The following is a 22,801-nucleotide window of genomic DNA, read 5'->3' as shown; positions in this document are numbered from 1 at the left end:
ACTGTATATTGCGACTTTTTTTTTATGGGCCTAGATATAAAGGACTTAATACAAAAGCTTTGGGCTTTTTCAAGGCCCAATAAATGAATATCGAATGTGTGTATATAAATATAGAGAGTAGCACGAGAGGAAAGTGGCCGCCGCTTGCTTCCGTCTGAGCAAAGTGAAAAAAAAATGAGAGATTCCTCGGAGAAAATGCGTGAGTGGTACAAGATGGAGCGTGACTTTATGTTTAAAGTGAGACAATGTGGTGTAAGTCTTTCATCTTCTAATTTGGTTTTGTAATGAATCGATCCACAAAACATATAATAACTAAACCCTAATTCTCGTCTCCCTATTGTGTGTGTGTGTGTGTGGTTAGGGGTTCGATATCGAGCATTTGATGGAATCAAAACCAGGCTGCTGTAACTTCTGGGCTTCCGAGATCATAAAAGATCAAATTGCCCCGACGGACATGGTCCTATATGCTAGGTTGGGTATCCATAAGTACAATATGATCCAGGTGACAAAAAAAATTAATAACTTATTCTACTCTCTCTTGTATTTGTTTCTTGTTCTTGAAATCTAATAAATACTTTTCACTTTCAATTCTTCTCAGGGGACTAACTTGCAGCTGCATGGTGTAGAGAAATACAATGCGTACACTAAAGTAGCTTATTCCAGTCACTATGTAACCGCAGTTGCAAAGGATCCAGCTGCCGACGGTTCCCTTGTCACTTTTCAGACCAGTTTTTATGAAGAAGGCTTTGGCATCAAGAGGTTGACTTGTTCTATTGCTAGACCTAAGCCTGGACCACACGGTAACACTGTTGTTTTGCTGCATTATATTTTATACTATTTTTTTTTTCACATAACGAATAAACTTGTTTTAATTGGAATAAAAACTAATTCCTCTATTAGATAGATAAATAAATATATCTTAGTTACTCTCCCCTTGATACTCGATAATGTAATGTGACGATATCTCTTTGTGTAGAGGAGGATCAAGCATCTGAATCTGAAACTGAATCTGAAACTGAATATGAATACTCAAGTAGTTTGCCTGAGTGGCCTGGAGAGAATGCTTTCGATGATAAGAAGCATTATTACGTGGTAAGCTATCCTCACTATGTTTATTTTTTTTATTTTTTGGGGTTCGCTAGTAGTCCAGTGTTTTAAGTGATGTGGTTTGGTTTATTTTGGCAGGTGAAGAAATCAGAGATTCGAAAAAATGACTGGATTCGTCTTTACTTGGAGCTTGCATTCTACACTGCAAATATGACCCTACCAAATGTAGTAACAACCTCTTCTTCCTTTTTTCCAGTGTGACTCGGATCTCTATTTATAATAATCACATCTTTCTTGTTCGTTTTTTTTCTTCTATGCAGCTTGATCTGTCGAAGTTGGTCATTACCAAAGTAGCCGTGTATACTAGCGACGAGAGCATCGCTGTGCCAAACGAGAGACTCAACGCCAGAAATGCAATCTTCTACATCAAGTACAAGTACTGGCCACATAAAAGTAAGGCTCATCGTGGCTTCAAGACAACACGTGATCGCATAGCTATAGTAAGAAGAAACATTGAAAAGTTCTCTGGAGATATCACTCTCACCTTCGAGGGCACTTGCAAATGGTGGCGTACTTTTCTGTAGAGCATAGGATGGCCATCCTCAAGCATACATCTTTTATTGATCGTAGACCAGTACAAAAACATCAATTTACTATGTGTAGAATAAGAAGAGTGAAGTGGAGGAGAGCAGTCACAAAGAAGAAAGTTGCGAACTTGGGCCATTTTTGTCTTTCAGCCTAATTTCTAAAGCAAAAGACATAAAAGTTACGGTCCTTATCAATCAACCCCATTTATTACATTTATTACATGATAAAAAGTCAATTTGATTATTCTAAGTATACCTTATATTTTATTTTTTTAATTTTTTTTTGTAATCAAAGAAGAAAACAGACTCATATTTTATTTATAAAGATGAAATATTTATATTGTTTGTTAAGGTATTTTGATAGAAAAAATAGCAATTTATAAACAAATCCATTTACAATTATAAATAAAAACAATGTTGATCTTAATATTACCGGAAAAAAAATTTGGATATGAATATTTTTTTGTTAGAACATATATTTTCACTTCTATACAATTATAAGATTAATCGAAAATTAAATAACAGACAACTGCTACAGAGATATAATGGTAAAGAAATTGAGTTTCTTACAAATTGCATAGAGTTTTATACATTTAGCCAGATTTATCAAGATATAATTATTAAAAATGGTAATTTTAGAAGATTCAACTGATGAAAAGATTAAGAGAATAAAGTGAATATTCAAAGAGATAACTACTTAGATGAATGGAGGCATTAAATTTTTAATCTCAACCGTAAGTAATTCATATCTACATAAATTAATCTAAAACATTTAGTTAAAAAGCATTCATGCAGAGAATGATGTTATAAGAAGATTTTAAAATGAGTTTTCTCATATTCAAACCTATGAATACGAAAAAGTTAAACTAAGATAGACAAAAAATAGTAATTTCGTAAAATATTATTCAATGGAAATAGAGTGTCAAATATATGTTGCATAGATTTCTTAAATATAAAGATATTTTTAAGAACTGCATTTTATATAACAATCAAGAATGGAATCAAGAATTGAGTAACCATTGTAAGAGATAAAAATTGTTTCATTGTAAGAGACAAAAATATATTTACGACAAAATAATACTTTTTAATTCAGTCTCATATTTTGATTTTTTTTTGGTTTTGAGTTGATCATAATATATAGATATTGTTTTGAAAATATTATATTAGATGACAGGTTTATGAGCTTAAAATATGTTTATTTTCTTTCTTTTTATTTTTATTTCTTTTTGTTTATGTAAATCTGTGGAAAATATAAAGTAAGGAAAAAGTAAATTCTGTATATATATACATATACCGATAGCATCTACTTGTTCTCCATGGCTCAGCTTCACGAGAGCAGCTTACTTCCCTTAATTTTTACAACCACAACTATCAAAACATAATGCATTACAACATAAAATGACATCTTTGATGTGAGTCCTTCGTAAACTTCATAAAACTGCAATTTACAAACGTTACTAGACTGTATTATCAGAATCCATGGCATAAATGATTTTTCTTTTTTAAGCCCCTCTAGTACTGGGAATCCGTGGCATAGATGATCGACCCTCCTGTCCTTTTTTGGACGTTTACGTTTCCACTCTTTCTCACTGGCGTAAAACGATAGGTTTTACGATAGGTATTTGGCGCTCATGAGGCGAAAATCCTGGTCTTCTCCGATTTCCAGACGGTATGAGCTGTTGACGTCCGTCGAAGTGTAAGTCCAGCAGTTATCTGGAAGAAAACAATTATCAGTAAGAGAATATATTTAACTCAATTACATAGTTATGTAAGTGATAACGTTACCATGATCAGACTGATTTCGAACAGGGCCACCGCGGGATCTCCAGTCCTTTGTAGCTAGTTCTCCCTCTGGTTTTTTCCCGGGAACCTCCCACAACAAGCTACCTCAAAAGGAAGAATCAAAAATAAAATCTCATGTAACGTCTTCTCTCGCAAAGGACAAAAAAAAAGATAAAATCAATAGAAGCATTCCAAAAGCAAACCAAATCATAGATCATTACTTAAGTAAGATTTTTGATAAAGAAATAAAGGAACAGGACAGAAGAAACAAAGAAGAAACTGACTAATATAACAAATTCAAACAATCAAAGCTCAAAATAAAATATTCATATGAACTTTCAACTAAATATAGGACACAAAGCTAATCCATATTATACTCTTTAGCAATCTGAACATCCTTATTCATATTTAGTGCAAAGTTCATATGAACTAGAGATACTCTTTAGCAATCTGGAAGTGTGAAATGAAGAACATCTTGAGAACCTGAATCATTCAGATCATGTAACTTGTAAAAAGAAGGTTGTATCATACTTCTGTGAGTTACTTATACCATGTATATGTTCGAGGAAGGGTATTGAAAATTCTAGATTATCCACCCGAATCCGATAGTCAAGATTATAGACTTACATCAATTTATTGGAATAAGAAATTTATGCTACTTGTAATGTAATATTTCATATCAGTTTAGGAAATTAGATTTACTCATCTCTATATAAGTCTATGCATTTTAATATTATTTTTCATGAGTGTCAATAATAATTTTTTCAATTCTATACTCTCTATCAATCTATCACATGAGTCTCATTCGCAGATGTCGAACCAACAGCTAAAACGATTTTTTCGGATCTGACTCTTATCTCTTCCATAAACTCAGCCATTGCCTATAAAAAAACAGAATACATAGGTTCATGAGAAATGAAAACATAATTATGTTTCTTGTTGTACAAGTTATTAGGTTAGTATCTCATATGGCATTTGAAGAAAACAAATGAAGCTTACTTTTTGAATTCAGGCATGCCGTGATAGTCTTGAAAGAGAGCAAGCTCTCTGAATGGATTATTGACCGTTCCTCTTGAAACCAGCTGCGTTTGGGTTCTTAGCTAACCATGACTTGATGAGATCGAAACATAGCTGATTTCGACAAGACCGATCTGGATCATCCCATTAGGGTTCTTGATCTCATCGTAAGGATTCTTCTCGTACTCTTCCCATCTGGGGAAGTAGGATGAGTCTTGTCCATGACTTTCTTGTATATCAGCGATAGCGTTTTGAGGCCTTCTTCACACATTCGTTTTAAGCGGCTAAAATGAAATTCTCGAGGGAGTTTTAAAAATATATTAAAAAAAGAAGAAAAAAAAAACTCGAAAAGTAGTTATATCTGAGTGGTATCTTGTACATTACGGAAGGTTGAAAATCGACGTTATAAACCATCTCTCTTGTTGTTCATCACCGTTTTGATATTTTATTTTACCGTTGTGATATTTATAAGTACTAATGTAGCCGATGCACCTCTGGATCTCTCTTGGTGTTTCTTGTGTTACGAACGCTTGTAATCCTCACTCTCTCTGGACTCTCCTTTGTCGTATGAAGTGTAAAGAACAAAGGACTCTCTCTGGACTCTCCATTACAATGGTAATTCTCTCAAGAAGGTAAGCAAGCTGGCGAAGCGTTTCCGAACTCAACTCCTCTTGCTCGCTTATAAAGTACCTTCTCTGTGTAATGGGCTCCAACTTATCACCACGCTTAGGTTCCTTATTTGTTAACGAAAATTTGATCATTATAGTAGTCTTGTGTCTGTTACTCTCTTAACCGGTCCAAATTCTCCGACTTAAACAACTCAATGCCTTGCTCGGTCTTAACAAAAAAAAACTGTACAGCTTTTTGTGTGTCATCACGTAGAAGAGTTGCTGCTACTATGGTCATCATCACCTGAGCTTGTATCTTCTTCTTGTCTTGCCTTATACCTATGAAGAACCGGTAACGAAGCTGTAGCTGATATTCTGAACGATCTAGCTGAAGCCGAACCCATCGTTGTCGACATCTCTTGCATCGTCTTCACTTCTTTACAAACGTTATCGAGAACTCCTAGAAAATCTCTGACAACCAAGAAGATTCTCAAAGGATGTGCTTCTTCTTTTGCAGCGTCTCCATGGAAATACTCTGTTACTTCTTTAACCATCGACATAGCTTTTCTTTCTTCTCCTTTGATCTTCCGAATCTCTTCCTCTGCGTCTTTGAGAAACGTTTTCATCGAATCAAAGAACTTCCCTGGAGTTGATGTTGTTGTCTCTGTCTTGATAAAAGATCGGAGTTTCTCAAGACCCGTCTCGAGCTTTGTCACGTAGCCACTCCGTACATCGGAATCCATCCCGGCTGATTTTTTAACATTTGCAAGGTCTCTGCTGAGTCCAGCGACGACTTGTAATCCTTGCTTTCTGAAACCGTCTTTGTTTCCATGGAGGGTGGTCTCGTCTATTGTTGTCGTGGTCACCTCGGATCTTGTGATCTCTTGGACGACAAAGTGTAGCAGTGTTGTTTTTCCGTCAACTCCTTTTACGTCTACGAGTTTCAAAAGAGTATCGAGTTTGAAGGCTTTGGCTTCTCCGCGGTTTGTGCCAACGTTCATTCTGTTTCCTGTCATTAGAACAGCCTCGAGGAGCTTTAAGAATAGCCTGCTTGCTTTTAGTTCTAAGCTTGCTTCCTACAAAGCAAACAAGGGACTTAGACAATTAAGAAATATCTGGAAACTCTTTATGAGTGAGTGACTGGCTAACCTCTAGTGTCTGGAAAGAGATCCTTAGATACTTGACTTCTGAATCAAAGTTGGCTCTATACAACATTGCTTCAACTCTTTTGAATGCAAAAGGAATATCAAGAATGGTTTTAAGGAACCTTTCAGCTGTTCCTAGTTTCGAGACATCACCAGAGTAATCTCGGAGTTTTATCTCTTCTTCCTTTGTTGGAGCCATCTTCACCAACGTCTCTAGAAGCTCTGCACCTAAGCTCTCGGGATTACCTGTCACCGTGCCACACAAGTACTATTAGACCAAAAATGCTAACCTTAAAACGATGAATAACCATCTTAATGAATGTCAAGTCTTATAGCTCTATCATGCTTGCTACTCCTCTAAAATTAAAGCACGACCCTTTTTTAGTTTTCTCATAAGGTGTGCAATCATATTAGAAGCAGTATAAAGCAGAGAAACTCATTTCAAATGTCATTGTTCTTTGCAATGATAGCCTCAGCCTTTTTTTAGTATTACTAATCCTCTCACCATCAATACCTCTTAAGAACATCTCTATCACTATTCCTACTACCAGAAAGATCTCAACTAACCCATCATGGCATCAATACTCAAGTACAATCGAACAGCAGCCGTATAAAGCAGAGAAACTCGTTTCAAATGTCATTGTTAGTTGCAATGATTATAGCTTCTGGCCTAAGCCTTTTAAATATAACTAATCCTTTCACCATCAAAATACCTCCTTATGAACATCTCTTTTACTATTCCTACTACCAGAAAGATCTCTACTTTACCCATCAAGGCATCAACACTCAAGTACAGGAACAGAGGAACCGAAATGTAAATAGCTTAGTAACTTATTCAAGGCAAATGATGCAACTTTGCCACAAAAAGCTTACCATCAAAAAGAGCTTCTGACACCTCCTCACGCGTTACATTGAGTGCTCTTAAGAGGATAGCAATGTTCTGAGATTTCTTAGGATCAAGCACTCTGTTCTCATTCTCAGCTGGAGGCATCACTGACCTTCTCACAGGTTCCTTTGGAGCCGAACTTGCTGAATTGCAACCAAACAGATGCTCCATCCGATCTTCGTTCACTCTGTTTAATACAAAATAGTTATTAAAATCAGAAAAATTCAGAAACAGAGTAATTTATGAAATTTTATAAAACACAGCTTATACGCACCGGAATGAGCTTGACTTGAGCTGGTCCCAAACTGTGGCTCGATCAGAACTCGCACGTACTTTGTCCCAGTGAAGTGGCTTCAACTTTGGCCTGCTTGGATCCATCTCCCCTTCTGCTGCTGATACACTTTTGACCTCTTCAACAGCTTTCCTTGGAGTCTTGAACGCTAGTTTTCTTGACAATTCGTCTGGCTTCGTTGCTTCTGTATTGCTGAGTTTTGGACGTATCTGGAAATCTCTTGGAGGTGGTGGTGGTGGTGGAGGTGGCGTATGGAGCGGAGGAGGAGACACTCGTGAGATGAGAGGAGGCTTATCCTGAGTAATCGCCTGAAACGCCGCTCTATCCGGAGGAGGAGGAGGCTGAGAGAACTTAGGTTTGCTCTTTGAATAAGGAAGCTCTTGTTCATCATCAGTTTCCAATCTCCCAAGCGGCGGTTGTTTCTGCCTTATCGACGGAATGATAACGTGCTTCATCTCCGGCGATCCTGCAGCCGCCGAACCAGACTTGGACCTCGGAGAGGTTCTCTTCGAGTGAGGAGGAATCGAGTAGCCGGAGCGAGGAAACGCCGTGTAGTAACCGTCATCGCTGCTGATAGCAGATCCGTGGGGCGTGTAGAAAGCAGCGTCGCGGCATTCCTCTTCGTCGTCGGAGTACGAAGAGGGAGACGGAGAGTTGTTATCATCAGACGGTTGCGGAGGTTTAGATAAGGGAGGGAGCGGTTGAAGCTCGGGACTGGGACGGTAACGATCCGATCTCTTAACCGAATTTAATTTCCGGTACGGAGACGTATAAACCGGTCCGTTATTATTATTATTATTACTTCCACTAACAGAGTCCCTAACCGGTTCGCGGCTCGGCTCAACGGTTCCCATGTATAGAAACGTAGACGACGTCGTTGGTGGTCTCGGATCTTCGTGGAATATTCGAGAACCGCCATCGCCTCCTCTTCCGTTATTAACGAGTTTCTGAGTATCGCTGGCGTGTTTTGATTTGCGGCGGTACAAGAAGAAAGCGAGAGCCGAGAGCATACCGAGCGTGACGAGTCCGACGGATAAGGCGATCGCGATTTTCTTCCCAGGTTTTGTTGGTTGAGTAGTGATAGTAGCCGTCGGAATCGGTAATCCGCCATTGACGTCGGCGGAAGCAGGAGGAGGAGGAGGAGGAGGGAGCTGAGTCTGGTCAGGCGTGGATGGATTCTCGGGGAAGAAAGGCTGATCGGGAGCGTCGGGAGGAGGCGGTGAGGACTCGATATCTGGAGGAGAAGTCTCCGGGGAAGGGAAAAGCGGCTGGTGGAGAATTCTTCGATGAATCTCGTTCAGCTTCACGCCATTGACGGAGAACGATAAGAGGAGGAGGAGGAAGAAGAAGAAAGTCGAGTGTGGAGCTCTCATGGTGACTTGTGATTAACCGTTTTTAAGATTCTCCTCTCTTTCTAAGTTCATCTTCTTCAGTGGAAAGACAACTAAGAAAATGGTTAATGGGAAAAAAAAGAAAATTAAAAAATAAAGGCGAGAAAAGGGAAAGTAGAGAGCAGAGGCTGACGTCAGCATTCCGGGATCGTTTAAGCTACTTTTTTTTTACCGCCCTTTAATATTTCGTTAATCAGTGATTAATTATCCGTGAAAACTTTAAGACGCATTATTTGTGAACAAGAAACATATGTTAAAAACAAACAAATAAATATATTTGTAGTTGTTGAAAGCATAGAGACAACCTCACATTACTTTGTAATTAAGCTGTGGATGGGACTCTCATGGTCACGTTGCTTTACATTAGATTTCATTTTCTAATCCGACACAATATATTGTCCTTCTCCTCCGTCCAACGTAGAAATTTCTGATTCTGTTTCGTCTAGAGGAAAACGACATGTACATGCCAGTCCGTCGTCGACTTTTTGATTTTTGTATTTTTTCAATTTCCTAAGTTGATTTTATTCTTAATAGTTGTAATTAATAACTCGTTTGCTAAACTAATACTGGCTGGTTCTATAGCCGGAAAACCAGTCCATCCATTGTGGTCCAGTCTACTGTATTTTAGATGAGAATATTGGCCAACATTTGCAGTTTTCAAGAGACTTTAAAAGTTTGGTTTTCACCATTAACAAATCTTTAAAAGAAAAAACTGTAAAGCTGATGGGTATATGTTAAAATTCAGCTTTATTCCCCAATCCAGATATACATAATTATTATTTATGAATATCAGAAACACTGGACTTTGTTGTATTGCATTGTTTGAAATGTATATTCCATAAACTAAACAAGATGAACTTAATTTGTTCCTCTTACAACGAATTTCACTGGCATATAGCCCTTTTTACACAAAATGGGTTAATATACGTATAATTCAAGTTTATAGAGGCTGTTTAAAAAAAAAAGATGTGAACAAACTTGAAGAAAGAAGACCCATACATATAATTTTGGAATAAAGTTAGCTCAACGTTACATTTGTATCTTTAATCTTTAACTTTTCTTTGCTTTTATTCTTGTATACATGTGTAGACAAGCTCTCTCTAGCGTTATGCTTTTATTTTAACAAAAAGCTTCTTATTATCTTTCATGTATACCTTTTTCAGATTTCATTTGCTGGGGATGCCCATTTATTTTGCTCGCATTTACAAAGTCCCCTTTATCTTTTATCTAGTTTACTAACGAATCATGCATGAAATCTAGTAACAATAATCTAAAGAGTTTGTTTTTATAGTATTTTTAGTTATATATTTTAAGCATACTTCTAAGTTTTAGCTACCTTGCGTGATAATGGCTTAATACATTGCCAGTAAGAACAAGTAAATGATGTAAAAAGAGAGGAGCAACAAATATTCTACCGACAGTTAATACTCAAGGTACACAATATTCGTCAACATTTTGTACTCATTTTCCTATCATTATTGCCACTCTCATATACTATTTATATTGAGAAAAGTCACAAGACAGAGTTATTAAATTAAAACTAAAAAAGTGTTGTGATTTTAATCCAAAACCAACTTGAACTAATGTTGCATTTTACAGGACTCATCGTGTAGTACAATCCATATATTGTGAAGGGCCTGAAAGTATTGTGAAGCACCACCGGCTATACTTTCCAGTCGAGTTTGATTTTCATATTTTAAAAATAAATTTCTCGATGTAGTTAAGAGAAATGAACGTTGGATAAAACTATTTCTCAACTATTAACTAATGATACCGACAGATCCGAGATGATCATGGTCGGATGGGTCAATGCTTGTATCTTAAACTATATGTTTAATTTCTTTAATAATCTGGTTGATTAAAATACTAATTATTGGTGGTAATCATGATAAAGCTACTAGACAAATCCCTTCATAGTGTTGTCATAATGATTGTGATGGGATTATGCAAAACGTTCAAAGCAATTTAGAATCCCACACTACTTCACTCAATAATCAGTCTAATCACAGCCTTTCAAATAAAATAACTCGAAATGAAGTCAAATTGTAAATAATTAAATTATCATCTCAAAGCAACTTTTTATTTATTTGAAGAACTCTTGAAGCAAAAGCTTTCCTCTTTATTAATAGAACAAAAAATCTTTTGATAGAAGCGAAGAATCAATGGTCGAGTTAGCCCAATGACTCGGGCTGTACTCAAGGACCTAAACAGAAGCCCATTTGTGCCGCTCAAATGAACCTTATGGCCTACAAATAAGGCGCGAAAATATGAATTGGTTATTTAAAGTGATAACGGAGGCCTTTTGTTTTCCACGTCATTACGACCCACGATTATTATGCCTTCCGTGATGTTCCCTCTTCCATCTACGGATTCCCCTACTACGCTGTCGTTTCCTTTATCCAAACGTTCTGTTCTGTTCTGTTCGTTTGTTTATTCAACGTTCTGCTGTGTGTTGTGTAACGAACTTTTTCTCGTGTGATATGTCAGTATGTCACAATGTACAGTTTCTTAAAACAGAACAATGTCAGCATTTCAACGGGCATTATTGTTCATGTCAGTGTTGAATAGACCACTTTTATAGTGAAAATATCCAAATATACAACAGATTTCAACCAAAGAACCTCAGTAACTATGCAACATTGTTGCTTTTTTTTTTTTTTTTCATTAAAAATAAAATATGACCATATGTTGATTCTTCCTCTGTACCCTTTAAGAAACCATCTTTTATAATCAACTTCACATATGCCTGAGGAAAGAAACCCAACACACAAGTAAAGTAAAGAAACCGAGAGCAAAAAAATGAGACATCTTCTTTACATTTTCTTCTTCATTCCCTTGTTCGGTTTTGCAGGTAAATATCACACTAAATAGTCTTTTTGTTTTTTTTGTTTCTTGCAACTCATAGCTATAATCTGTGTGTATGCAGGAGCTGGTCAAGAATCAACACCCATTGAAGCTCTGAGTCTTCTTCAACTTCTTCCTCAAACCACTGATCTTGAATTAGCTGTTTCCGTGAGAGACAACAAAACAATTACCGAGATTTCATCAAGCATCATAAAGGCTGAAACATGGCTCAAAACCCACGTCCTAACTCGTTACCCTTCCACCAAAATCACCACCATTGTTATCTTTCCCCCTCATGACTCTTGCCAAACCACACAACACAAACCCACCTTTGACCTGGTCCTCTCATCTCTGAAGAACCTACACCATTCCCTCACAAGATGGGGTCTTGAGAAGAACATCAAAGTCTCCTCTGGCTTCTCTTACCAGTGCTTAGAGACCATTAAACATCTTGAAATGTTCAAACCTACTCTTGACTTTCTCAGATCCATAAACTCCACTTTCACCATAAACCCACCTCCAAACTTCCTCTCTTCGCCAGATAATCATCTTGATATGCTTCACTCCGTGGAGAAGCTCGGATCTTTGAGCTTCAACAAGGTCAACTTCTTAAACCCTGAACCAGAAGACGCTGCGGCGACGATGGCAACAAGAAGAAACCTCAGATCTTTAATCGGTTTTAGCAGAAAATTCACACTAAACTTCCCAACATTACCCTCACCGGTTCACTCCTCCATCGGATATCCATCCCTACAACCTTCGCCGGAGCTATCTCCGATCTCATCTCCGCCGGAGAAATCTCCGATCTCATCTCCGCCGGAGCAATCTCCGATCTCATCTCCGCCGGAGAAATCTCCGATCTCATCTCCGGCGGAGCAGTCGCCGGTGTCATCTCCGGCACCGGAGAAATCTCCGATCTCATCTCCGGGACTCTCTCTTTCGCCGTGCATTCCACATCCGGCTCCTTCGCCGCCGCCGCCGGTGAAAGAGAAGGGGGTGGAAGGGCTGTGGTGCGTGGCGAAACCGAGCGTAGCGGCGGAGACACTGCAGCAGTCGTTGGACTTTGCGTGCGGGCAAGGAGGAGCCAACTGCGAGGAGATCAAGCCTCACGGGATATGTTTCTATCCGGACACGACCGTGGCTCACGCCTCTTATGCTTTCAACAGTTACTGGCAGAAGACGAAACGCAACGGAGGAAGTTGCTCTTTCGGTGGCACCGCCATGCTTATCACTACTGATCCAAGTAAGTGTGAAAAATAAAAAATCAAATGTGGACTAATATTTTATTAAGAAGATTTGATGAATTTTGTTTTGTCAGGTTATCAGCATTGCAGGTTTGTTCTGAGTTGAGATTTGTCGGAAGTGGAAGACCGGTAATGATGATATCATGGAAGGAAACAGAGCTAGAAGAAGAAGGGATTATACCAATAAGTGTTTAGTATTAGTTAATGAGTTAATTTCTCTTTAGTTTGTTAATTTAAAATGGTCGTTTTCGTGAACTATTTTTATCATTGAAATAAATGTTACGTTTAAGTCCAAAATTATTCAGGCCACTTTTCATTGTTAATGGGCTTTGTTTTACGTAAGAGGAAAAAGAAATACTATCAGAGCCAGGTTTCGATCCTGGGACCTGTGGGTTATGGGCCCACCACGCTTCCGCTGCGCCACTCTGATTCTGTTGTTTATAAGATACTTACGTATAAATTCTACTCAAACACACACTTCGACTCGGCCTTCTCTCGCTGTTAATGGGCTTTGTTGTTTCATCATATATGTAAAAAATATTATCACTAATTGAACTTCCCATTTTGTTAACGGTTTAGTTTGTGAATATTCACAAGACTGCGTCCAGTTGAATATTTTTTTTGAATATTCTTCAGCAGAAGGGACAGCTTCTAGATAAGCGTTTCTGGCAGTTTAATTGACTAGGTAGGCTATTATAAGCAACGACGACCCACTTCATAATAACAACAACTCGGAAGACTTAAGACCCAGTACTCCATTTCCATTTTATCCTCGTCAACGAAGCCCAATTGTTATTGAACTCTGTTTTGGCACTGACTAGTGGACAAGTATCACACACACAGATAATTTGCACCTTTTGAGAAATCAACCGTGTTACTATCATTTATACAAAAAAAAAAAACTTGTAAGTAGTTGTTGTTGATTTTCTTTTTCTAAATAAACCAATAAAAAATGTAGAATCAACCAAACAGAGAGAGTGTATGAGAGACAGTGGTGCAACTAAGTGTGGGCCTTAAGTCTCGCGTACCGACTTTTAACTATCCACCGAAAAGTCTCACCACTCCTGTTACGCCACGCGGGCCGCCAGAGGAATCCAGCCTTCTTATAACTAATGAGAGTGTGCCAGATTAGCAACGGCCTAATGCCACCACATCTCACAAAACCAGTATACTCCAGAGTGGCGCTTATTCTTTTTCAATTTAAAATTTTCAAATTACAACTCCAAAGATATGGCACTCGCATTAAAGAACAACTGTCTTGCTGCTAATCTATAATTTAATCATAGCTCTTTACATTCCTAATCGTCATTTATTTTCTATATTAAATCCAAACAAATAAGTGTAACGACCGGGGAAACGGGTGAGAATCAACTTGAAAGTTTGAAAAGTTCCTAACCAATTGGGTGAAAAATCGCCTTAATTACATCATAAGTTTAGTATATAGAACTTGGAAGTTGGAATAGTAATCTTGTACCATACAACAAACTAGTACTCCCTCCGTTTCATATTAAGTGTCGTTTTAGAGAATTTTTTTCGTTGCAAAATAAGTGTCGTTTTAGAGTTTCAATACAAAATTTATTAATTTTATTCTTCATTCTATTTTTCTATTGGTTGAATTGTATCGCTAATGATGTTTTTATATTGAAAATATGCAAAATTAAATGTTTTCTTAATCCGTGTGCACATGTCTAAAACGACACTTATAATGAAACAGAGGGAATATTATTCTAAGATATTTTTCTTAACGAGTTTGTAAATTTCTAACTAAAAACAAAAACATTGACTTGGTAAAATAAAAATCCTATAATATTCCAAAATTAATGACAACATACTAGTATAAAATAAAGGAATTTAATGGATTGAAGAAAGCAAGAACAGCACCACTTGATCACTCATAGCCCACGTTCCCACTCTCAATCCCCAATTCTACAAGTTATATAAAGTATAAACCAAACCAACACAAACATAAGACGTGCTCTCACAAACAATACATCACACACACTTCACTCTTTCTTCTTAAGCACCTCATCAAGATCACATCTCAAAACTTATATGGCTCTCGAGACTCTCAACTCTCCGACTTCAGCCACCGCCTCCGCTCGGCCTCTTCTCCGGTATCGCGAAGAAATGGAGCCGGAGAGTCTCGAGCAATGGGCTAAAAGAAAACGCACCAAACGACAACGTTTTGATCAGAATCGTCACAGCCAAGAAACGCCCCCTTCGGAAGAAGAGTATCTCGCTCTCTGTCTCCTCATGCTCGCTCGTGGCTCCGCCGTACCATCCCCTCTTCCTCTATCTCAGCTGTCACGTCCACCGTCCTCCGACCACCGTGGTTACAAGTGTACGGTCTGCGGAAAGTCGTTTTCCTCTTACCAAGCCTTAGGTGGACACAAGACGAGTCACCGGAAACCGGCGAGTAACGTTAACGTTCCCGGTAGTAGCCAAGAGCCGTCTAATAACAGTCACAGTAACAGTAACGGTGGCTCCGTTGTTATCAGCGGTAACGGCGTTAGTCATAGCGGGAAGATTCACACTTGCTCGATCTGTTTCAAGTCGTTTTCGTCAGGTCAAGCGTTAGGTGGACACAAACGGTGTCACTACGACGGTGGTAATAACGGTAACTTTAACGGCAGTAGCAGCAACAGCAGCGTTGAAGTCGTCGGTGGCAGTGACGTGGATGATGAAAGATCGTCAGAGCAGAGCGCGATCGGCGACCACCGTGGATTTGACTTGAATTTACCGGCTGAGCAAGTTGCAGTTGTGATATCTTGACGTTGACTCGGTTGGAGATAGAAGTCAACTTTCAAGCGAGAGGAGTGGGGCTTGGGCGGTGAAAGGTTAACAGTTGCTTCAGATTGACTGAGTCTGTAATGAAAGTGATTGGAGTGGACTTGCTCAATTTCAGTTGCATTATTATTATTAATTTTTTTTTTAAAAGAGGTGTTTATTTGTTGTTGGATTTGTTAATAGATTGAGGAAACAATTGGGATACTGAAATATTTTTGTAGAAGAGAATAATAAAAAGAATATTACAGACATGGATGATTGGATCTTTACACGTTATTTTATATTGGACCATTCTGTTTAATCCAGTGAAATTCTTATTTTATTTTTTTCGTAGTTTGTACTTCATTTACTTCCGCAAGCAAAGGAAAAGGCCACTTGAGTTCTGTTACTCACAGCTCCTAGTGATCTGTTCCTTCACATTAACAGATTAATTAATAAGACAATGAATGACGATTCATAGTTTCATTTCATGTTATAAAATGATTTGCAACGTTTCAAAGATTTAAAGAGTTGGAAACAACTCACAATACACTCTTTACAGCAGCATGCAATGCAAGTAATCCTGTATCATACACTTTGAACCATTTTATTTGACCACGAGATTATAATGTTTGAAATGTGAGGGAATTGGCTTGACGTCAACCTTTTTTAAGCTTCAACCTCGGAATTACCCAATTAAGAAAAATATGCATCTATATCAAAGACTATTAGATTTGATGGTTTGGTCTGAAATCACGGCTCATTCACAACCATAAACCCGTTTATACAAAGTTATTGGGAAAATCTTGTTATCCAGTCCAACATCGTCACCCGTAAGAGTCATGAGTGGAGGATTGTATGGCCCGACCTAATAAGAATATAAAAACTGCAGCCCAGTAAGCAATGGACCATATATATCAAAGCAGTGTAATGGCTTGTTTATAGAAGTCTCCAACGACAGCGGTTAATCGCATTAGTTTTATGTCGCTACTATTTTATTAGTACGTAGGAAAAAGAAAACGTTGAGTGCGTCACTCGTGACATCTCTGCATGCAGAGCCTCGCTTTAGCTGCGTGGAGAATGGCAAAATAGAAGAAGGCTTATATTACAAAATTAATCCTTTTTCATTATACAATGTTATTGGTAGGTCTCTGAAGCGAATTTGCATCTTTCTTGCAAGTAGCCTACCATTTTTTAATCCCTTAGGTTTAGTCCTTTTAAATCGTTCTTACTAGATTAATTAACTATGCATCTCCCTTGTATTGCATTGCAAGTGATCCTCTTTTTACATATCAAACCTAAAATGGTTGGTTATGATTAGCCTTCCATAAAAAAAGATAAGATTCCTAAAAAGCCTAAACCATGGTTAGATGTTACATTATTACTATTTCACCCATCCACTAGCCAGATATGGAAGCAATAATCGACGCCCTTTTGCATATTTCATTGATTACCTTCGTCTACTATGATAAAGAATGATTAGTGGATTCCTAACTCGTTGGGAAAAGGACTCGTAAAAATAGTTTTTAAAATGAACGGCTGAGAACACGACTTTTTGCGGAGACACGGTGCCGCTGCGCTTACACCCATTCCATCATCTTGGAATCTTGCTACCCTCTCCCAAAGAGTCACTTCATAAAACGTTACAAAAAAACACACAGATTATTATAACTAGATTAGGACCCGCCCTAAAGGGCGGAAATTGATTTGTCAAATTTCAATTAATAATATATGGTATATATAATATGTGTATATAATATTATATATATTTTGTGTAACATTTATATATATATATACATATTAGACATATATATAATATTTTATTAAATATATATAGAATTTAATAGTGTTATAATTTGTGTTGTAATTGTTATTAGTTTGTATTTAATCTTCTTTCATTTTTAGTATAATAGTTTGCCTTGTCACACTTTTTACCTTTTAACTTATACACATAGTTATGCACATAGTCTCGTAAAATGTAATATATAAAAAACATATTTAAAAAATCTACTGACCATATGCCACCATTATTTGGTTGTTTGAATTAAAAAAAAATCATGTTCTTACAGAACTGTGTATGTTGTGATATGATGTATGTGAAGAGTAAATATATGGAAATAAAGTTAGTGATACGAACATGAGCCTATGTTGGTCTATGCCACAATTATTTGGTTTTTGGAAGATCAATGAGCATAAGCATACAAGGTCTTTGTATACTTACGTTGTAAATGAGTCGGATATTTTTTTTCTTATGTCTGGAATGATATGGAACTCGTTGATTTAAAAATGGTTCAGTTTTATATGATCTAATTATATTAAGAGATTAACCAAAAATATTATAAAAGTGTTACCAGTTAGGTTTAACTAATCTATGTTGGTTAAGTTTTGGTTTAATTTAAGTTGGTAGGTTGCATTGTATAGGAGGCATGATATATTTTAGCAACAACTATGAAAGAGTCCAAAATTTAAATGAGAACTTCAAATAGTAGATAATCCCTAAATTAATATATTAGATGTAATCGCTTAAGTTTTTCTTTGGGACAAAGAGCAGTAGTTAAGTTTTTAAAATTATATAAAATACGGTGTAAGGTTAAGAATCTTGACTATTCTCTCTCAAATAGCCACTTCATAAAATGTTACAAAAAACATACAGATTATTAAAATGCAATCGGTTACTTTCTCTTCGGGACAAAGAGCAGTAGTTAGTTTTTCAAAAAATTAGTATAAAATATGGTGCAAGGTTAAGAATCTTCTACGGCGGCGAGCCTTAAGCTCTTTATTATTCAGTTTTTTTTTTTTTAAAGAACCCAATTTGAATTTTTGATATATAGTATTTATGTGTATATATATGGTCTTGTCTACCTTCAGAAACACTTATTAACCTCTCTTTCTTTCTGTTGAAACATCACTTTCTTGCTCCCAAAGCAAATCTTCTTCTTCTTCTTCCTTTGAGATTCTCCAAGACACCAGCAAACAAACTAGCAGACTCTATCGGACCGAGAACTAAAAGCTTAAAACCACAAAAAAAAATTTTAAATCTTGTCCGAAATAAATAATGAGTTGCAATGGCTGCCGCGTGCTCAGAAAAGGTTGCAGCGAGAACTGCATCCTCAGGCCATGTCTTCAATGGATAGAAACCGCCGACGCTCAGGGCCACGCCACCGTTTTCGTCGCTAAATTCTTCGGCCGCGCCGGTCTCATGTCTTTTATCTCCGCCGTACCGGAATCTCAACGTCCCGGTAATTAACCTAGAGATCTCCAACGATATATTACATTTTGCTCTGTTTTTTTTTTCTAATCTCTTGTTCTGTTCTCTTTGCTTAGCTCTGTTTCAGTCTCTGCTCTACGAAGCTTGTGGGAGAACCGTGAATCCAGTCAACGGAGCCATCGGAATGCTGTGGACGGGGAGCTGGAGTATCTGCCAAGCTGCGGTTGAGACGGTGCTCCGCGGCGGTTCTTTGAGACCCATCCCTGAGCTTCTCGCTCACGGCGGTGGATTCGCGGGGTTTCCGTCGGTTACATCTGAAGAGGCGTCTGAGATCTGCACGGAGAAGTTGAATCTTGGTTCCAGCGATCGTAGCATCTACCACCATTCTAGATTCTCAAGCTCTAGATCAAGATCCACTCTGGATTCTCCTGCTAAGAAGCGTAAGCGAGTTGAGCTGGATCTTTCACTGAACCCTGATCTACCCATTGAGACAGTTCCTTCTTCAACACGGCAGCGATCAAGAACGCCGTCGATGAACTCTGAGGAGGAGTCAGTGACCACGACGTCGTTTCCGGATAACAATGCCACTGGTGAGCGGTACGGAAACGGCGGAGGAGGAGAAGCGAGACATCTGCTTAACCTTTTTGTTTAAGGAAACTTTGTCTGATTTGATTAGGTTTAGGAAATGTAATTTTACACATTTTCTTCCCTCTTTTTTTTTTTCTTGTATACAAAAAGTATTTGGACCGGCGAGTTAACTAACTATGCGGTTTTTGTTCTCTTGGGTTAGAGTGTTATTAATTAACCAATGTTTCTCTTAACTTTATTAGGTGAAAAATACAATGTCGACCGTGATGATCCATCTCTATTTTATTAATCATCTGTTTGGAGTTGTTGTTTATATAATAAACTCGAGATAATTCCTAATTTTCACCAATCGATTCATCATCTTTGTCCAATTTTTTTTAATTCATTTTTACTAATAGTACTCACTATTCACCAATCACCACAATGCTGCGGCGCACATCATGTTTATTTTGTTGGATATTTAACGTTTACCAAAAAAATTAGCATGTAAATACTAATTTGTAAACTACAAACCAAGATAATTTTTGTAAAAAAAATCTCAACCAGTATATTTAGTGGGGGCTCACATTAAATAAACCAAAATGATTATTTTGATAAAGAGAAGATCGAAACAAGTAAAAACATATATTCATATGTTTACACAATAAAGATGGATATACAATATCCAAGCATGTGGTTGGACACCAAATGGTTGGAGAGGACTAGAGGAGGCACACATGACACAGAGCCCTTTGTTTTAGAGGCGGCTTTTGGACGATGCAAAGAGCCATTTTCTTCGTCCACCCATGGAATACTCTAAAAACACACTCTCCTTTTCTCTCTATCTTGTTCGTATTATTGTTCGATATAACTTTGTTAATATTATCCCACAAAAATATTATTAACCACTTTTTTGTTATATTGAATTCATTCTTATTTGGCCCACAAAACTTATAGATTTGTTTTATAAAAAGTAAACTATAAAATGATATCCTGATTTTGTCAAAAAAAATGATATCCTGACCTATGGCCCATAAAAATTCTTAGCCAACCATCCCAATGGAAATCAAGAGGCAATGATGGTCTATCACATTTACTGCCTTTTTCTGACTAAAAAATATGTCAATAAAATATGTGAAAAATAATCACATTCTAGCAAGCTAGTATTTCAAGGAATTTATAGGCTTTGTGTCATTCTATCATTTATTTCATTTTGTTTTCAATTGTTATTGATACGATACGAGATATTGTTGTCGTCAATAGATTAGCTCAATGTTGTTGTCACTTCGTCCCTGATCTCAGGATTTATATCCACTGATATTGGGTAACGGCAAGGATGGTCCCATACTCCGATGTCATCATCCCAGTTTTCAATCTTCTCCGTTCGTTCCACCTATACAGCCAAAGAAGATATGATCAACGACTTGTCTCCTCGACCTCGAGTCAAATCAATAATGTTAAGAAAACGGATAGAACGACTCGTGCTGGATGTAAAAAGCCGTAGTTGTCATTGGACCTGGTAGGGCATATTATGTCCTTTTCCTTTACCTTTCTCCTCCGAGCCCACTTGCTGACTTAATTACATTTAGCTTTATCTGGTTCAATGTTATCATATCTACTTATCAGAATAAATAAGCGATCCATCGTTGTGGGAGTTGTCCAAGAGACATATGCCCCTTCAACAATTTTATTGGTTGTACCCTTGAAATTCATCTCCTAATCCACGTACTTTGTATTGTCTACGTTATTACGTCATCCACTATAAATAATTTTAACAAAGATAAATTAAATTAATACTCACTTATTTGTTGTTTCCTTCCACACATGTCGGATTTAACTTACATAATTAGTAATATACGTTTTTAAAGTTTATAATTTCATTGATTTCGGAGTATTGGTCCAAGTCCAACGGAGGTTTTGTAATGCAAGCAAAGGAAAGAGTCAAGTCACTGGCGTTGTTTCTTCTAGTTGTAAACAACAATGGTCCAAGGAAGATGGTGAAGAAGTTGACCAATTGATTCGATGTTGAAGAAGTCAACCCATCGAATTACCTCCCCTTGGTGTTAGTCTCAAAGGTGTGATAAAGAGAAGACGCCACATAGGGGCATGTTACTCCTCTGGTAAGCTTCCTGACTCGATTTCTTTAAAGAAGAAAACCAAGAGATATAGAGGAAGGACTAGAGGTTTTGCTAACTCCTTTGAACGCAGCACTCTATGTCTTCTTGAAAAGATTAATCAAACCGTTCCTAGCATTTGCAGCTTAGAGGTCTACTGGTCAAGGAGAAGTATGCTATTCAGCATCTATGGTATTTTCAAGTAGCTATGAAATTAAAATGTTGATACTTGGGGAAGATTGGACTACAAAGTTTGAACCAGATTTGCATCAGCTTTTCAGACAAGATAACAGTTTTAACTCATGGCCGGTTTTCAGATTTTGTGGGTTATAAACAATTTAATAAAGTTTTATATAATATTGTTTTGACAAATTTGGAAAAAAAAAATATATATCTTAACATTTTGAGGGATAAGTCAATGTTATATAATTCTTCAGTTACAGAGTTTGTGTTGAACAACATCTTTAGGTTTATGTCTTGGGATTTAATTACTTAAGCTAATTTTGTATGTTTAGGTATTGATTTGTTAAACAACTTCAATAGAAGAAATATGTAATTAATATTAAAGCTAAAAGAAATAAATCAAGGATTTAGTAATTGTTAAATGTTTGTCAATAATACAAGAAGAAAAAATAAACAGAAAACAAAAACAAAAGTTCGTAATCGGTCAAGAATCAAATGCTGATGAAAAGAAAAACGCAAAAACGGAATTTCAAAATTTCCGTACTCCCTCTTACTAAACGCTTCACAGTCACGACGAATGTTACCATTGTGTCCAGTTTTAACACCAACGCAGCAAAGCTTGGTCATAGCTTTAATAAAGGCGGCGTTGAAAGCAGCTGAGTTCATGGCCCAATAGTCAACGGTGGGCCAAGAGTGACGATCCGTGTAGATAACTTGATCGGAAGGGAAGAGTCCTTTGCCTTGTTGGAGTGATTGGGTCAATGTTAATAGCGATTATTGGTCAACATTCTTGGGACAACTGGACAAGCCAATTTAAGGTCCTTAGCGTAGTGTTGGTTTAGAGTTGGATCAATAAGGTTTGTGATGTTGAAGTTGTAGCTTCTGTTGAATAATTTGCCACAATGGGTGAATCCCAGGGTGTGGGCTGCTGCATGCATGGAGACGTTTTCAAAAGATTTGTTGCATCTGTGTGTCTTAAATCTCTGTTGTACCAGTAAAATGCCCAGCACTCGTGGGTCGGACGTAGGAAAGTTACTATTTCTATTGGGAAAAGGAAATCGGGTTTTTTGAGGCTGTATAAATATGGGTCTAAGGGTTTGTAAATTATTATCACATTATT

General features: G+C 37.3%; 5 protein-coding genes and 1 non-coding gene across 6 annotated transcripts; 4 read left to right on the top strand and 2 right to left on the bottom strand.

Annotated features, from left to right (window-relative positions):
• Positions 1-136: 136 nt before the first annotated feature.
• Positions 137-1,657, top strand: LOC108806868 (uncharacterized protein At4g17700). The gene is made up of 6 exons (XM_018579075.2): positions 137-252; positions 362-502; positions 599-800; positions 977-1,092; positions 1,186-1,272; positions 1,368-1,657. The coding sequence occupies exons 1-6, from the start codon at positions 175-177 to the stop codon at positions 1,629-1,631; spliced, it is 888 nt and encodes a 295-aa protein (XP_018434577.1). The 5' UTR covers positions 137-174; the 3' UTR covers positions 1,632-1,657.
• Positions 1,658-5,199: 3,542 nt separating this feature from the next.
• Positions 5,200-8,914, bottom strand: LOC108813382 (formin-like protein 6). The gene is made up of 4 exons (XM_018585922.2): positions 7,347-8,914; positions 7,060-7,259; positions 6,191-6,432; positions 5,200-6,117 (listed from the first exon to the last, which is right to left on the bottom strand). Exons 1-4 carry the CDS (start codon positions 8,735-8,737, stop codon positions 5,308-5,310), a joined length of 2,643 nt encoding a protein of 880 aa, XP_018441424.2. The 5' UTR covers positions 8,738-8,914; the 3' UTR covers positions 5,200-5,307.
• A 2,594-nt stretch (positions 8,915-11,508) lies between these two features.
• LOC108807131 (glucan endo-1,3-beta-glucosidase 12) lies at positions 11,509-13,379 on the top strand. Its single transcript, XM_018579383.2, has 3 exons — positions 11,509-11,606; positions 11,682-12,842; positions 12,918-13,379. Exons 1-3 carry the CDS (start codon positions 11,555-11,557, stop codon positions 12,947-12,949), a joined length of 1,245 nt encoding a protein of 414 aa, XP_018434885.2. The 5' UTR covers positions 11,509-11,554; the 3' UTR covers positions 12,950-13,379.
• Positions 13,202-13,273, bottom strand: TRNAM-CAU (transfer RNA methionine (anticodon CAU)). Its single transcript has one exon. It is a non-coding gene; the product is annotated as a tRNA-Met (tRNA).
• A 1,329-nt stretch (positions 13,380-14,708) lies between the features above and the next one.
• Positions 14,709-15,881, top strand: LOC108809227 (zinc finger protein AZF1-like). Its single transcript, XM_018581372.2, has one exon. The coding sequence runs from the start codon at positions 14,896-14,898 to the stop codon at positions 15,613-15,615; it is 720 nt and encodes a 239-aa protein (XP_018436874.1). The 5' UTR covers positions 14,709-14,895; the 3' UTR covers positions 15,616-15,881.
• A 2,625-nt stretch (positions 15,882-18,506) lies between these two features.
• Positions 18,507-19,677, top strand: LOC108808884 (LOB domain-containing protein 37). Its single transcript, XM_018580979.2, has 2 exons — positions 18,507-18,848; positions 18,934-19,677. Exons 1-2 carry the CDS (start codon positions 18,665-18,667, stop codon positions 19,467-19,469), a joined length of 720 nt encoding a protein of 239 aa, XP_018436481.2. The 5' UTR covers positions 18,507-18,664; the 3' UTR covers positions 19,470-19,677.
• The last annotated feature ends 3,124 nt before the right edge of the window (positions 19,678-22,801 follow it).

This window comes from Raphanus sativus, chromosome 6 (assembly GCF_000801105.2).
Source record: "Raphanus sativus cultivar WK10039 chromosome 6, ASM80110v3, whole genome shotgun sequence".
Taxonomy (NCBI): Eukaryota; Viridiplantae; Streptophyta; class Magnoliopsida; order Brassicales; family Brassicaceae; genus Raphanus; species Raphanus sativus.
Note: the sequence above shows the minus strand (reverse complement) of the source record. Positions and strands in the feature narration are given on the sequence as shown.

Bases quoted from the DNA above. Each gene is read 5' to 3' on its own strand.
- LOC108806868 (XM_018579075.2), top strand. From the start codon at position 175: ATGAGAGATTCCTCGGAGAAAATGCGTGAGTGGTACAAGATGGAGCGT. The intron at 253-361 runs GTAAGTCTTTCA...GTGTGTGGTTAG, and splicing joins TTAAAGTGAGACAATGTGGT to GGGTTCGATATCGAGCATTT. The intron at 1,093-1,185 runs GTAAGCTATCCT...TTATTTTGGCAG, and splicing joins ATAAGAAGCATTATTACGTG to GTGAAGAAATCAGAGATTCG.
- LOC108813382 (XM_018585922.2), bottom strand. From the start codon at position 8,737: ATGAGAGCTCCACACTCGACTTTCTTCTTCTTCCTCCTCCTCCTCTTA. The intron at 6,433-7,059 runs GTAAGCTTTTTG...GCACGGTGACAG, and splicing joins GTCAGAAGCTCTTTTTGATG to GTAATCCCGAGAGCTTAGGT. The intron at 6,118-6,190 runs GTTAGCCAGTCA...TTTGCTTTGTAG, and splicing joins TCTCTTTCCAGACACTAGAG to GAAGCAAGCTTAGAACTAAA.
- LOC108807131 (XM_018579383.2), top strand. From the start codon at position 11,555: ATGAGACATCTTCTTTACATTTTCTTCTTCATTCCCTTGTTCGGTTTT. The intron at 11,607-11,681 runs GTAAATATCACA...GTGTGTATGCAG, and splicing joins TCCCTTGTTCGGTTTTGCAG to GAGCTGGTCAAGAATCAACA. The intron at 12,843-12,917 runs GTAAGTGTGAAA...TTGTTTTGTCAG, and splicing joins GCTTATCACTACTGATCCAA to GTTATCAGCATTGCAGGTTT.
- LOC108809227 (XM_018581372.2), top strand. From the start codon at position 14,896: ATGGCTCTCGAGACTCTCAACTCTCCGACTTCAGCCACCGCCTCCGCT.
- LOC108808884 (XM_018580979.2), top strand. From the start codon at position 18,665: ATGAGTTGCAATGGCTGCCGCGTGCTCAGAAAAGGTTGCAGCGAGAAC. The intron at 18,849-18,933 runs GTAATTAACCTA...CTCTTTGCTTAG, and splicing joins ACCGGAATCTCAACGTCCCG to CTCTGTTTCAGTCTCTGCTC.